The sequence below is a fragment of the Cicer arietinum genome, chromosome 7 (genome assembly GCF_000331145.2).
Source record: "Cicer arietinum cultivar CDC Frontier isolate Library 1 chromosome 7, Cicar.CDCFrontier_v2.0, whole genome shotgun sequence".
Classification (NCBI taxonomy): Eukaryota; Viridiplantae; Streptophyta; class Magnoliopsida; order Fabales; family Fabaceae; genus Cicer; species Cicer arietinum.
This window is the reverse complement of record NC_021166.2, coordinates 22069873-22086435: the sequence shown is the minus strand read 5'-3', so window position 1 is coordinate 22086435 and position 16563 is coordinate 22069873. Positions and strand designations below refer to the sequence as shown.

Genomic DNA, 16563 nt, shown 5'->3' with positions numbered 1-16563 from the left:
CTCTTTCGAAACTTTAGAAAAATTATCTTAACCTTCGAAACTTTCAAAATCTTCGAAATCAATTGCACTCAAAAATTTCAAAGTTCCGAAACATAAAATTTCCAGAATATTTGAAAGTTGCGAATTGACAATCAAATTTTTGAAACTTTCAAACAATTCAAAACTTCCGAAATAGAAAATTCTAGAATTTTTGAAACTTTTGAAATAGGAAAATTTCAAAACTTTTCATATTTTAAAAAATTCAAAACTTTCTAGATTTAGAAACTTTCCATATTTGAAAACTTTCGAAACTTTTTAGATTTGGAAACGTTTAAAACTTTCTAGATTTAGAAACTTTCGAAACTTTTCATTGAAACTTTCGAAACTATCAATTTTGAAACTTATTATAAATAGTTAAAAAAAAGTAAATTATGTTTTCATGTGTCTTGAGATTGCAGGTACAATTGTGGGGTACAGTATAGAATACTATTTAAACTTTTTTAGTACATTGTTCTCACTTTTCAATGTTGTTGGGCTTTGTTGAACCAAAATAAGGTATATATTATTCATCGCTCTTCCATGTTTACTTCCCTGATATTTTAAATACACTTCTTGAATCTAGAATTCAGATAGTATATTTTACGCAATTTGATAAAAATAAAATAAAATAAATAAATAAATAAAAACCAATAAAAAACAAATTTGAGTGGTTGGATGAGCCATTAGCCCAAAGTAATAATAATTATGAGTGGGTGAACAATAATATATCATCTTAGATTTTGTACTTTTAGCCTACAAAACTGGAATGTGAAGTGATGATTGTATGTAATCTACCCAAAAAAAAAGTGATGATTGTATAAGCTTAATATATTCTACTATTATGGAATATCTTTGACCAATATATGATCAGACTTATGTTTTTCTCTTACAAAATAGGAATAAAATAGTTTTCTTTATCGAGCTATGATAATAATCTTGATGTAATGTCAAAATTAATTAGCTCCTATCGCACCTCTTATATTGTATATGCTTCTCATTCTCTCGCTACACACAATCAAGCATTAAGCATAGAAAAGAAGGGAAAAAAACCAAACAATGGCACAACCTGGTGATGAAGAGTGAGTGAATGATCAATGGCATGATTTTGATTGTATGAAGGTCTGGTGCTAAGAAATGAGAGGTTGCTGCAGTGACCACACTTCACCGTCACAGTATCTACAAGCCTCTTGCAAGGGATGCCAACCTACAAAGTTGAGGATCATATTTTATTTTTTTTGTAAAATATCAAAGTATTATATTTGTGTTCTATTTTGTGTTAAATTTAATGTTTCAATAACATTACTTTTAAATTAAGAGAGAAAAGTTGTATTTCTTTTAATTTAACGATCTATAACTAATTATTAAAAGTCCATTTTGATTTCAAACTATTAGTTTATACTCCCTTTATAATAAAATATAAGCGAAATTGAGTTAAAAAAATTATATATTTAGTTAAAATTTCAATTTCATTAGTCGATTTTATTTTGACATTTTGACTTAAAGTTTTATATTTTGTTATGGACAGAGTAATTTATATCATACATATACTAGTATATGTATTAACTAATACACAAAAGGAATATTAATTATATAATATGATAGTGAAATAAATTACCGCAAGAACAGTGTTACAGAAATTGCAACGAACGTAGCAGAAGTGGTCAGATGATGGAACAAGGTCCATGGTGACTTTGTCATCATCATCGTTGTTGTTAATATTCATATTATGAGAGAGGAGTTAGTACGTAGTTGTAAGGTTTATGATATCAAATGAAACTTTCTATATATAAGAAGAGATGGCTGGAACTTTGTAAAGTAGCACACAAGCTAGGGCTACCGTTCAGTCTTATATAAATACTATATATATTGCATGCTCAGCTCTGCACCAAATACATCACAATAACTTTATATTAAATTACATAATATAATACTTCAAATACAAACCAAAGAAAATATATAATACTTAAATATAGTTCGGTTCATAAAAAACTATGAAAATATTTAATATATTGAGACGATTGTTTGAATTCGCAATAATTTATCTCTTCTCCTTTCGCCAGACTTGGTATGTTTGAGTTTTACTTATGACATTTAAAACGTGATTGCACTATTAATTAATGATTTTATATGCATAGTTTCACTTTTATCCATTTTTTAAGAAACCTTACATAGATAACACTATTCTACAATAAGACATATATATTATTCTGTTTGTATTTAATTAAAAAAAACAGAAGAAAAACTTATATTTAAGCTTTAAAAAGGATTTTGATTATTTGTTAAAAATATTAATATTTTGTAACTTTTATTCAATTTGCATAATTATTTGTTAATTTATTAGGAAGAAAAAAATAAAATTCAATCTCTAATTTTTGTCGTTTATTGTATCGAGATGCTAAATTTAGCTTCTCTTTCTCTTTTATTTTTTTTAAGAAATCATTCTAATTCGGGTTTTGGTATTCGAGTGGCTTCTCAAAGTATTTTAACAAGTTTTAGTCATTTGAAAATTGGCTATGAGACTAATGATCTCCATTTAGGTATTTATTTAATTTGAAATTCGGCTACGAGACTTGTCTCTTTAATTTATTTAATTATCTTTCTTTGTATATAACTGTTTTTAAAAATCAATAAAATCATTTAATAATTTATATATTTATATATTTATATATTTTCTCATGCCACACACACAATCTCATTGAAAAAATCTCAAAGCCTCACATTAATTACAGATAAGGTAAAAAAAATCATTAATTAGTATTTATAATAAAAAAAATCTCAAAATCAATAATTACATATAAGATAAAAAAAAAAAAAAAACTAAAGAGTATATATGTATTAATTCCTCGCCTAATAAAAAAATCAGGTTCATGACTTGAATTAGACTTAAGAGAGCCTATCATAAATTCACCGGAAAAAACAAACAGAGTATTATACTCACTGAATCAATCATGCACCAAATCTCTTATAAAGAATATATTACATATAATGCGTATGTAATAATATTTAAATGTGTATGTCAACCATTTATTCCGTCTATTTTGGCTGAACTCTCCATTTTAATGTCATTTTTTAAAGTTATATCACATTATTTATGATCATAAGTTTCAGGTATTGTATCACGAAATCTTGAAATATGGTGTAGCTTAAATAAGTGCAAAATAAAATACTTCATAAAGTTTTAGACCAAAATTCTATTTGGAGATCAAAACTGAAGAGAAATAAAATGAGAAACTATTTTTGTGATTCAGTTAAAATAAATGATCAAAACTGCAATTAAATCAAAAAATAAAAATACATTTATTATCTCTCATGTTATGGGCTTACTTAAGTTCATATAGACCATATATAGTTACCCTAGTATTCAATGCGTCCAATGTAATAACTTTTTATAATGTTAGTTGTTATTTATCTTCATGAAGTGAGTAATTGCACCAGCTACAAAAGCGGAGGGTAATTAGCCTCATCCCTCATCGGAAGTAGAAGCCCACCCTGTAAATGAGGGACTCAATGATATTTATGTCTTGGAGGAGAAGAAAAACTATTAAACATACATCTCTCACTGCCCATCTTCTAATCAATTCAATCTTTTATTAGGGTATCTTTTCGAGTTGGTTTTTTTAGAATTTAGAGTAGAAGATTTTAGAGAATTAAATTTATATTTTTATATATATTTGATATTTTTAAAAACTAAAAGAACGATGTAATATTATATCTTCATATATATCATTTATCATGTTATTATTTTAAATGTTTTTTAAATATCAAATAAATATATATATATATATATATATATATATATATATATTAAAATATAAATTTAATCCTATTAAATTTTTACTTCTAAAATCCTCCAAAATTGCATACACACCTTTGTTTGGAAATTTGGAGACGAGGGATTTAGTGGGATGAAAAGATAGAGAAATATATTACTTATTTATGAGTTCCTCCAAATTACAAATCATATTTGTATTATGAATGAAAACAAATTCCTCCTGTTTATTCCTTCATTTTTCTTTTAAAGTTTTCTCCTCCCTTCCATACTCACAAAAAGAACCTAAACGTTTGTTTGTGAGTTGAATTTTGGAGGAAAATGTTTTATATTATGTTCATTTATTATGTTGTTCTTTTAATTTTTTTAAATATCAAATATATATAAAAACATACGCTTAATTATTCAGATTTCTCCTCTCCAAAAATCGACTCACAAAAGCACTATAAGGATTTATTTGGTTCTAACATATGAAAGGAGATAGAAGAAAAATAGATATATGTTTGGTTCAAAACAAGGGAGGGAAAGGAATAATTTTAAATGGTTTCGTGTTTGATTCAATGAGATATGGACGATTTAAAATGATTTATAAGTGTTGGTCATGAGGAGAGTATGGGGATTAGCCACATTTGGCAAAAAACAATTACACAAAAGAGTTGAACATCACATCTTAATTAAAAAAATTATGATGTGTTTGCAAGTTAAATTTTGAAAGGAAAGACGTTTGAGGGTTAAATTTATATTTTAATGTATATTTTATAAATTTGAAAGAAGAACATAATAAATAGGTATATAGTATCAAATTGTTCTTTTAATTTTTTTTTAAATATAAACTTAATCCTCTAAAAATTAACTTACAAACAATGGTCAACCATAAATTTATGAATTCTCTCACATATATATATTGTTCAACCATCACTTTAATTGATTACATTAGAAAATACTACCCAATGGTCAACATGATTACGGAATAAACATTAAAAAAAAAATCGCCAAACATGTGGCATTCAATCTTGCTTTCAAATGAATATTTATTTATTTTGGTTTATTTATTCCTTAAATTAAATTAACATGGTAACACCTAATGGGGTGTGGCTTACTAGTATTTTGTTAAGCTAAACTTGTGGAAGAGGTTCTGTCGTTCGATACCTACAAATACACTCCTAGATATGAACAAAAAAAATTATATAAGTTGCAAATTAATTAATCATCTGAACAGAGATGAGTTTCATTATCAATCCAAATAATCGAAGCTTGTGATATCATTTATGTGGAGCCATTGCAGTGTCAAAGTACTTGATATTTCCTACTAAAAAAAATTAAAATAATTAATTATAAAATTTTCGCTAGCATAATGATCAAGCTAGTCTCTTTACACACATGTCTATCACAAACTAATGAAACAGGGGTCATGACACTTGAACTATATATCCATGATAATTGATGATAACTACACACACATAAAATTAATTATCTCAAAGTAAACTATAAGAATTTTCATTTTCTTTATGTTAAGATCAAAATACATATATAAAATTGAAAGAAAATATTTTAATTGAGGAAATTAAGATAGAAAAGATAGTGAAAAGAATTGACCCTGTAATGTAACGCTCCTTTTTGTGGGTGTAGTCCTTCAATAGGAAAACCGAAAGAGACAGTTGATATAATCACAAGTCACTATCATAGAAGGTAGAAATTTGAGTCTTAGAGGCAAAGTCAGGAAATGGGTTTCATTTGATATAATGTCCTTTTATGATGGGACGATTCCACACAATTTCTATAAAAGTAAACAAATTCTATTTTCTAACTTAACAATCAACCTTTCTTTGTTAGTATAAAAACAGCTTTTCCAATGTCTCTTCTTTTGTCATCAACTTTTTCTCTAGTCCGATGAATGAATGCCAGTAATGAATGTACTAGCTTTTATGTGATGCACATAAATACATAAGCAAAATGAGGGTTTTTTTTTTATTTTTTATTTTTTATTTTTTGTCTTCCTTTCAATCGTTTGTTTCATAGTGACACATAGTCACATTATTCACATTATGTTAGCTACATGTAGTTGTGTTCATTAACTTATTTGGACACGATCATTTGATCCATTGTTACCTTAACTTGTTATCTATATTGGGAAAGTGGGATATGACATGCACACTTTTTTTCTCTCTTGTTCTCTAGTGTGAGTTGGAATCATCTTCGATCCTTAAAAAGATAAAGAATTTTGTTTCATTAATATAGTTTTATGTATATATTGACATATAATTTTAGAACATGCGACATAAATAAAATATTTATTAACTTTAAAACATATTATATGTATTTTTAAATCTATTTTTTTAAAAAGAAATTGATAGGATCTTAACTCGTTAGCGTATACATATAGCCTTGTTGTTGTGAAGCAAAAATTATCTTCAATATATCAGTAGATATACTTGAATTATGTTTTTCACAATGATAAGATGGTTCCCTACCTAAATCCATAAACTGAAAGTTGGTGAAACTAAATTCATGACAAAAGTTGTCCAAATTATAGTGCAGATTAGGCATTAAGTAAGGTGTAGAAAATTAGGATATAATAGTTGTATTGAATGATATAATAGTTGTAAAAATCGTTAAATTTATAGAGCATATTTTTTTCTTCTTTGAATTTAATGGTTTTCAGGGCATAAACTTTTTCTTATATCGTTCTTGATGTCAAAGAAAATGCAACATGTTATATTAGTGTTCTGGGATTGTTTTAATAATTGTTCGAATCCAGTATGTATAATATAAAATTGGATAATTATTGAATTGACTCTACATAACAAACAAATTAAAATTGATCATTATCTCATATAGATAACTTGGTTGCTGTTAATAAGCACTAATTGAGTATAAAGAAAAAGATCTCGAATTTAAATGTGAAAAAATTAATGTAACTACTAATTTAACTACTAATTTAACTACTAATTGCTGTTAAAGGATGATTGAAAATTGGGATAACTACCACTACTCAAATTTTTCCATCAATTAAAGATTAATAATAAGAATAATTAACAATGAAATAATTTTAGATTGTTGAGTAACAAACAAAAATTATTAGAAAATTACCGGAGAAAGCCACCAACACTTCGCGATAGTGAAAGAAATTGACTGAAAGCTGCGTCGGACCAGCTCGCCGGCGATGAAGGCTGAAAGCTGCGATTCACGATTCACGTTTTCACTGAAGAGTGAAGGTTAAATGTGGCTGGGTTTGATGAAAAACAAATGTTGAAGGATGAAAAATGAGTTTGGATTCGCGGGTTTGTGGGTTTGCAGAATGATGAAGAAGAACGAATGATGAAGATGAAAAAATGAAAGGGTTGGCACGCGCGATTTCTTATTCTTTAGTTAACTTAGGGAATTTTTTTTAAAGGCTTGTTAGATCGGTCTAACAAAACAAATCTAACAAAATTTGTAATAATAACAAATTTGCCACTGCCTTTTTTTGTGTGTAGTCTTTTTTTTTTTAATGTATATGTTAGAACACTTCAATTAGAACAGATCTAACAAAATTTACTATAATAATAAATTTACCATAGCTTTTTTGTGTGTGCAGTTTTTATTTTTATTTTTAATATGTATGTTAGATCAGTTCAATTAGAACTGATCTAATAAAATTTATTATAATAATAAATTTACCACAATTATTTTTTGTAGTTTTATTTTTTTAATGTGTTTGTTAGAACAGTTCTTAGAACAGATCTAACAAAGTTTACCATAATAACAAATTTGTCACCATCTTGCTTATTACATTGGATGTATAACAATCGATCTAATATCGACGATGTAACAAGGTTAAAATACACTAGTGCTAACTTATTTTCACCCATATCTCTCCTCTAAATTCCCCATAAATGGAAGTAGAGCAAAATGAAATCTATGAGGATTTTTGGTTCCCTACCATCCCCTCCCCTCTTAAAAAATAAATCAAACACAAAAACTTCAAAATATTACCTCACTTCCCCTTTCCTCGCCTCCAAATATCTCAAACCAAACAGACCCTTAAGTGAGAGGCGTATACAAATTATGAAGCATAAAAATATGTACATGACTATTTCAAAATGTGAAAGTTTTACATTGAAAATACAAATTTTAAATTTTCAAATAATCGAAAACACTTTGAATGCATTTCTCTTTTAATATTTCTATGTTTGTTTTCTTAACAAGTGTTTTAGGGTACTCATTAGCATTTGTCAAATAAATAAAAACATCACTTATTATCAACTCAGTTTAAAATTATGTCAACTTAAATAGAGACAGAGAACATAAGAGATGAAGATCATAACACTTTGAAGTACAAAGAGTATAAGATTCTTTAGATTTAGAGACAGATAACTTTAAAGTAGAGAGAGTAGAAGACTCTCTAAATTTGGAGAGAGATGTAATGGAAGATTAGCTTGAAAGTAAAACACTCTCTTAATTTTGAGAGAGATGAAAAAAACAATTGGTAAATTTAAAATGAAAATTTAAAATTGGCCAAGAGCAACTCCAATACATGCAAAATTTTGTGCAAATTCCATGATGGAGTGTGACATGCTAGAACAACGGTGCTTTCTTACGGTATTTTCGCGATTTAAAAACCATAGAATTTATGACCGTTTTTTATTTTTTTTTGTTACCGTTAATTTATATTTGAAAATTATTTTTTTATTAATTGTGAAAATTTTTTTTTTTTTATTCTTAATTTTTCTTTCACAATTTTTATCACGCAGTTTATTCTCTTTAAGTTTCAATTAACAATATTTTTTATTTATTTTTTCATCTTATTATTTAAAAAATAAATAAAAAATTGTTTGTGTCAAATGGATCCAAATCAAAATAATCTTCAACAATCTTAATTGTATTTTATGCAAAATAATTGTTCTAATTCTTAAAATTATCAAGTATCATCACCACCAACCAATCCCAATAGGTTTTATAGATCTCAAATGAATACTCAAGTTGGAGAGTTTACTTGTTATGAACTTGAAACACCGATTGAGTCTATGTCAGTTGAGTTCCACAATTTTCTACTCAAGTTGGTCTTAAAAACACTATGTTCGAAGAGTGAGAAGGACATCATGGTCGGAAAAAACCTCGAGAGCTATTCAGAATGGATGAAGATACATTTCTTATTCAATCATGACTCAAAGATTTAAAATATTCAATTGTAGGAGTTAACCAAAAAACATATGGTTTTTGGTTAAGAATTGCAATAAATTATAATTAGTATTGTGGGCGGTTGTGAAAGAAGATACAGGTATTAGTGGACTAAAATCTGAAGTCATGATGTCCTTCTCTGAAGTCAACTAAAATCTCGATGGCATCGAATAAATGATTTTGTTCAAAAATTTGTTGGGTATTACAAACAAATTATTAGTGGAAAGTAAAATGGAAGCTCAGAGAAGGACATCATAATTGTTGCACATGCTTTTTATTCTCAAGATACAGGTGAGCCATTTAATCATGAGTAGGCTTGGAGATTGCTAAAATGTGAACCTAACTGGATGAGAGCATCAAGTGAATGTTCTTCAAAAAGAACAAAGAGTTTTTTTAGTGAGGCGTACTCGTTTTCTCCTAATATACAATGACAAGTTATAGGACAAAAGGTGACAAAAAGAAAAGGCAAGACAAAGACAGTTGAAACACTTCCAATCAACAATGTCGTGCAAGATACAATGGATAAAAAAAGTAATGGATGTCATTATGAAAGATACATACAAAATAAGTGAGAGTCAACTCCAAATTCATGAAATTTATTGTAATAATCTTTAAAAAAAAGTATGGATTTTAGTTAAGATAATGTTGTAGTTTAATTTATTTTAAATTGAGCATTATGTAAAATGACTATTAGTGTTACTTTAATTAATAATAATTTATTCCTTCTCAAACTAATTGTTATTCAAACTAGTCGTTAATCAAACTAGCGTTATTCAAACTAGCCGTTAGTCAATCTAATCATTATTCATTTAACATTATACATATACTATAATTCTTAAAGAAAAATATAGCAATTTTCTCACTCATATATTTTTTTTATTAATTTGTTCACTCTCTTTCGCTCAATCATCTAATGGATCCAAACAATTCAGAAGAACTCAATAAATTATTCTAGGAGTTGATAGAATATGAATTTGTGGACAACACTAACGATGAACTATTGATGCCAGTGTTTGAGAGGCAACAACAATCCAAATGTTCTATTAGGCACAAGTGAATAATAACAGTGATAGATCGAAATCGTGAAAAAGGTTAAATACTCAATTGTGTTGAGACAAAATATATCTCGATTGTTTCAACGATAACAAAATTATTTTTAAGATTATGATTATGCTTATTATTTAATTTGTGCTATTGAGTGTATCTAAGTTAGAAAATAGGTTCCTCATCACCTTGATCAAAAGAAATATATTTTTTGCTATCTGACTTGTCCTATAAGCTAGAGGATGAACTTTTAACCTCTAAGATAGAGGATATACAATACCACATAAAAGGTAAATCCAAGGAAAAATAAAAAGAAGATAAATTTGTATCTGAAGACAAACAAACAGTAAAAGGATAAACAATTCATAAGAAGAAGATCCACGCCAGAGGATGAACAATGAAAGGATGAACTTCTGGTTCCATTCATCCTCACATATAAGGAATGTCCAAAAGTACCATAGTAAAAAAAATGTTGTACTTGACAAGAAATTCAAGACACTACAACTCTTGGAAAAGGAAAAAGCCAAAAGTACAAGTCGTGTCCTAACTTATGAAAAGATCAAACCTCCTATCCGAGAACGGATTGCAAACTCATCATCCTAAGCTCGTGTATTACAAGGACATCTGAATGACAATTTTGTAAATAAGATTAATGTCTATAGACATTTAAACAAATCTCCAACGGTCACTTAACACTTTTCTCATGGATGGAGCTTCATAACCTCTATAAAAGGAAGATATATCTTCATCATTCTACACAACAACTACCAATATAAAAGAGAAACACTCAAAGCTAAGAAGAGTTATCTCATCCTCTCTTTGCAATTTCTATAGTCTTTAACTATATCCTTGAGAGCATCCTCTTAGAAAGTTTTTACAAAAGATAAAAAATCAAACTCTCATCACAAATCACTAAATCTGTATATTCCAAGTTCATATAAATTTGGTAATAGTTGTAAATCGAAAAAAAATAAAGTGTAAGCCTGTTGAGGCTGGAAAACAAACACAAAAGAGAAAAGATCCCTTTAGAGGACAAGTCATTTTGAACTATAGTGAAACTCACATGTTTGTGAAGAATTGGACGTAACCCATTTTGGGTGAACCAATATAAATTTACGTGTGTCCTCTTTATATGTTTTAGTTTTTCTGTTTCATACATTCATCCTCATATAATTTGCATTTCATCCCCTCATAGAGTATACAATTTTAAAACAACCCACTAGAAAATTTTAAAACAACAATATATCTATTCAACCCTCCTCTAGTGATATTTCAGTTACTTCAAATTGTTCAACTACTACTTATCTGAAAATCCAGTATACACAGGTGCTCAATTCCGCCGACAATTTTGAATGAATAGACACGTGTTTCTTCGAATTGTAACTACACTTGGAAATCATGATGAATATTTCCAAACGAGGGTCGATGCAACTTGTAAAATAGATCTTTCGTCATTGTAGAAATGCATTGTTGCTATTCGTATATTGGCACATGGATCTCCTAGTGATAGTGTAGATGAATATGTTCGAATTGGCGAAAGCACTGCAAATGAGTGCTTAGAGAGATTTGTAAGGGCGTGAACGATATATTTGGAGTTAAATACCATAGAAGACCCAACAACAATGATGTTCATCACTTATTGCAAATGGGGGAGGTAAGTGGCTTTCAAGATATGTTAGGTTATGTTGATTGTATGCACTCTGAATGGAAAAATTGTATGATTGCTTGGAAATGTTAGTTTTGTTGAGGTGATCATGGTAAACATACGATCATGCTCGAAGTAGTGGTATCACAAGACTTGTGAATTTGACATGCATTTGTTGACATTAATGTGTTAAAACACTCCAATGTGTTGAACGATGTTTTGGAAGGACACGCCCCCAAAGTGAAATATATAGTTAACAAAACTCCATATCTAGCAGATGATATCTATCCCGAGGGAACTACATTTGTCAAGACAATCTTAATGCCACATGGAGAGAAAATAAAATTATTTTTCCAAAAGCAAGAATCGACTAGAAAGGATGTGGATTGAGCATTTGGAGTGCTTCAATCTAGATTTGCAATTATATGTGGTCCAACGCGTGCTTGACACATGGAAACCCTCAAAATACAATGTATTCATGCATCATATTACATAACGTGATCGTTGAAGACGAATGACACAAATATGGTGGTGATTTTGATTACTTTTATGATAACATGGATAATAATGTCTCAACAATTGAAACACATAATGATCCTCATCTTAATCTTGTAACATGATTACAAAGGTGAGCACGTATCCGCGAAAAGTGAGGTCATCAATAACTTCAAGTAGATTTAGTATATCATATTTGGAAGCGCTTTGGACACAAAAATAACAAAGTTTAAATTTATTATTTACTTTAATTATTTATGCTATGAATTTAACATTTAATTTTTATTATTGTTCTAAAAATTGAAGTTCTATTTTATTTTAAATTAAAATTAAAATAATGTATAATAATATTAATTAAAATATTTCAAATAATATTTTAAGTTATACTAAAATTAAATATTATATATATATATATATATATATATATATATATATATCTGTGTGTGCATGATTTGAGTATAACCCTAAAGAATTGCATTTAATATCTATTGAAAGGATCTTAAGATATTTGAAAGGTATCACTAATCTTAGTTTGTCCTATGAGAAATCCTATGAGTAAAGATTAGAAGGTTTTTGTAATATTGACTATGTTAGAGATAATCTAGAAATAAAGAGCAATAGTGGAAGTTGCACTTTCCTTTGTTACAATATAATCTTCTGATCAAGTAAAAGACAAGGAATAATTGCTCTATCTATTGCAGAAGCATAATACATTTTAGTAGCTAGTTACAACACTCAATTGTTGTGGATGAAACATTTACTAAAAGATTACATAATAAATGAGAGTAGCAATCCTATTTTTGAGGTAATATAGAAGGTTCTAGAAGACACATAAAAATGAAGTTTGAATTTCGTTTTGTCATTTCCAAAAGTTAATTTTTATTGCATAATCAAAAAGTACGTCCATTATCAAATCATTCAACTTACAATTATAAAATAGGCTTGGTAAAATAAAGTTGAATCATAAAGAACTTAGATTAGAGTAACAGATATATGTATGTATATATATGTATGTATATATATATATATATATATATATATATATATATATATATATATATATATATATATATATATATATATATATCCAAGATTCAAATTTAATGCAACTGCAGCCCTTAGTGCACCGTTCATTTCAACTTTTCAATTCAATGCTTGTATTGGAACAAGAAAATAATAAGCATTTTACGACTCAAAATTTAATTTCCATAAAAATAAAATAATAACTTAATGTGAAACTACTCTTGTCTCTCTTTTTTTTATTTTTTTTATTTTTTAATTTACATAAACTTATCAATTGATTCATTTATTACGGGAGAAAATACTTTTATAAATAAATAAAAATTAAATAACATTTAAATAATTATTCTTTAGATTGAGTTATGTCATGTGAAACATGATATATTTTCTAAGGGATGAGTTAACATACATTCCAAATTATGTTTGCTCTTCATGATAGATAGTTAATTTATCTTCTTCATTTATATAGTATTTAACGTTCTACTTAGTATTTAATGTTTTAAGAAAAATGGTACTTTCTCAATGTTAAAATGTAAGTCATTTTTAAAGTAACAATGGCGATTTACAAGGAAGGAGAGTTTGAATTGTAAATGTACCTTTTAAAAATTCCTGTTAAAAACTTAAAAAAACAACTCAAGATTGATATTGGTTATGAAAACAGAAAACGAAGAACGTTCTTGGTTTTTATTATAAAACAAAGAACGTTCCTTGATTAGCTTAAACAGAAAATCAGTTTGTGTTTTATCTTAGTTAATCAATTAAGCTTAACAAATAAAGAGATAAGATAGAGAGTATCACACAAAGATATATCCTGGTTCACCCAACTTGGGTTACGTCCAGTCCTCACACTGTGAGATTTTCCACTAAGTGTTTAAAACAAAGAACCTTCTTGATTTTACAGCACCTAGTCTAGATCAACTTTGATCTGTTTCAATCTCTATTACTTTCCACCCAGAAAATAACAACATCACATATCTAACTTTGATAGGATTCAATACAATCTAAACAAACTATAAAGAAACTCTTATAGTTTGAGTTTTTACAATAAGATTGTTTTTTGACAGAATCTGAGATATCTCAACTCTTGTTTAAGATTTGTTTCTTTACAAAGAATTCAGTAATAATCAAGCAACCTGATATGAGACTTTAGAACTGCTTCTTCTTTAAGAAATTTGAGAACTTCAAGTATGTGTATGTGATTGATTTGTGGGATTTTACAACACTTGAATTTCTTGTCTTATTCCTAGATATTGGCCTTCTATTTATAGGTTTTAGAAGCATTTAATGAAGGTCAAAAAGAGCTGTTGGTAGTGCTCTGTATTTTTGACTGAAACCAATATTTCAGGATAAAAATAATCCAGCCTTGAATTGATTTAAAATTGCTTTGACTATTATGTTACAACTTTTAAATCAGTTTTGTCTTCTAGTTAAAAAGCCTTTGAAGTTTCTCCTTTAATCTTGGATGGTGCAGTTTCGATCTTGAGTATTGATTGTAGCCAAAAGAAGTTTGGAGAAAGATTATAAGCCATTGCAGAAGAAAACAGACTGATGTTGGAGTTATGCAGGAAACGGAGATTGATTATCAATCTGGATCTGTCATTTTGATTATTCTGGAGATTTGATGATCAATCTGGAGTTCCTGTTTTGATTATTCTGGAGTTCCTGTTTTGTCTTCTTGTTTTGATTAAGATTGATCAAACTTTCTTGACAGTTTGATTTTTAGAGTTCCAAAACTGTTTTACTTTGACTGTTTCGAGTCCTTTTATTTTAGTGATCTGATATCCTATTTGAGCTGAGATGGATCCTAATTGTTCATTGCCATGTACTAATTCTATTTGAATAAAATTCCGAGGCAGAATATTTGTTAAAGAGGTGGAGAATAATTGGTCAATATGCTGTAATGAACATTCTGGAAACTGGAGATCATTCTTTGTTTATGCAGAATGTTCTCGTTGCTGTCTTTTCTGCTTTGCTTAATTCTATCCTTAATTAAATTCACTCAAAAGCACAAGTTAAACTAACATAACACTTTAGAATCATAATTAACTTTCTTATTTAACCTTTGTTTATTTTCATCAAAATTTTAAATATGGAGTTTGTCTCAACAATTTTAACAATAACAAATTATTCAAAATTGCAAGTCATTTTATAATATCAATACAAATTTGTACTATTTTTACAATTTTATTCCACTCATTAATTTTTTTTCCTACATCAATAAAAACTATCTTTGAAAGTAGTACTCCGGTACCCCACGACTTATGAATACATTGTACTCTCCACTTAATATTTATTTATTTTTGTTAAATTAAGGAAGACTATTTTTTTATAAAATGACTTTTTCTTTCAATTTTTAGTGGAAGATAATTCATTTTTGATGAAAAGATTCATTTATTTTTTTATCATGAAGCATGCCAATGACTCGATGAAGAGACATACGAAACCAACATCTTCACCCTCTATGAATTGCAACTACTAAGAAGAAGAAAAAAACTTTTGGCAAGAGAAATAGAGTTAAATCATAAATATTTTAAATTCATGCTGGAGCATTTTTTTATGGAAGTTTATTGTGTAAACAGTAAATGTAGGTACTTTTGGAAAATAAAAAATAATTTTTATAAATTAATTAATTTTCTTAATTCATCTGTATTTGTTAGAATGACTTACATTTTAGAACTTATAGTGTAAAATAATAGAGTACTTTAATAAAAATTATTCGTGAAATACTCTTATACAGTGAGAGTTGTTGTTCTCATTCATTCTCATACACTTAAAGAAGGAAATACATGAGAGATGATAAACTTTTCTACAAACTATGTTTGTGGGGGAGTTAATTTGGTCTCGAGGGATTGAGCAAACTAGATCGAATGCATTTGGAATCACAATGTTTTAAATTGCAAATTTTGACTAAACCATGTAGAAATGTATCTGCAAACTTTATAAAAATGTAATAGATAAAATAGAAACAAAAAGTTTCCCATTTTAATAACCTTTTTATATGTTCTTCCACCTCCTTTGTCTTAAAGAAAATATAAATGAGTGTAAACATTCATTCAATTTAATGTTATAGTATAAGTATTTATGAGGATCCTTTAAGAATCTATATGATAATAAAATTTGATTAGATTTATATTTAAAAAGATTAAATAATATTAGCAATATATATTTCAACACGTTATTTTTTATTAGTTAAAATTTACACGTGTTCCACTAAATTTATATTACATCTATAGAAATTAATAAGACTCTTATAATTTTAACTATTATCCCTAAAGGACGATAGAAATAATACGATTATGTAAACAGTAACACATCAGTCGTTGTAGTATAGTGGTAAGTATTCCCGCCTGTCACGCGGGTGACCCGGGTTCGATCCCCGGCAACGGCGATTAAATTTTTATTTCATATTTTA

At 27.8% G+C, this 16563-nt stretch overlaps 1 protein-coding gene and 1 non-coding gene across 2 annotated transcripts in view; one reads left to right on the top strand and one right to left on the bottom strand.

The window, feature by feature from the left end:
- Window positions 1-1841, bottom strand: part of LOC101515488 (protein CRABS CLAW-like) — a 3453-nt gene extending 1612 nt beyond the window's left edge. Inside the window, exons 1-2 of the mRNA XM_004509696.4 lie at window positions 1634-1841; window positions 1085-1222 (exon numbers count right to left, since the gene is read on the bottom strand). Coding sequence (XP_004509753.1) covers window positions 1085-1222; window positions 1634-1741 — 246 coding nt within the window. The 5' untranslated portion in view covers window positions 1742-1841. The remainder of the gene's footprint in view (window positions 1-1084; window positions 1223-1633) is intronic.
- Window positions 1842-16467: 14626 nt separating this feature from the next.
- TRNAD-GUC (transfer RNA aspartic acid (anticodon GUC)) lies at window positions 16468-16539 on the top strand. The gene has a single exon. It is a non-coding gene; the product is annotated as a tRNA-Asp (tRNA).
- Window positions 16540-16563: the final 24 nt, after the last annotated feature.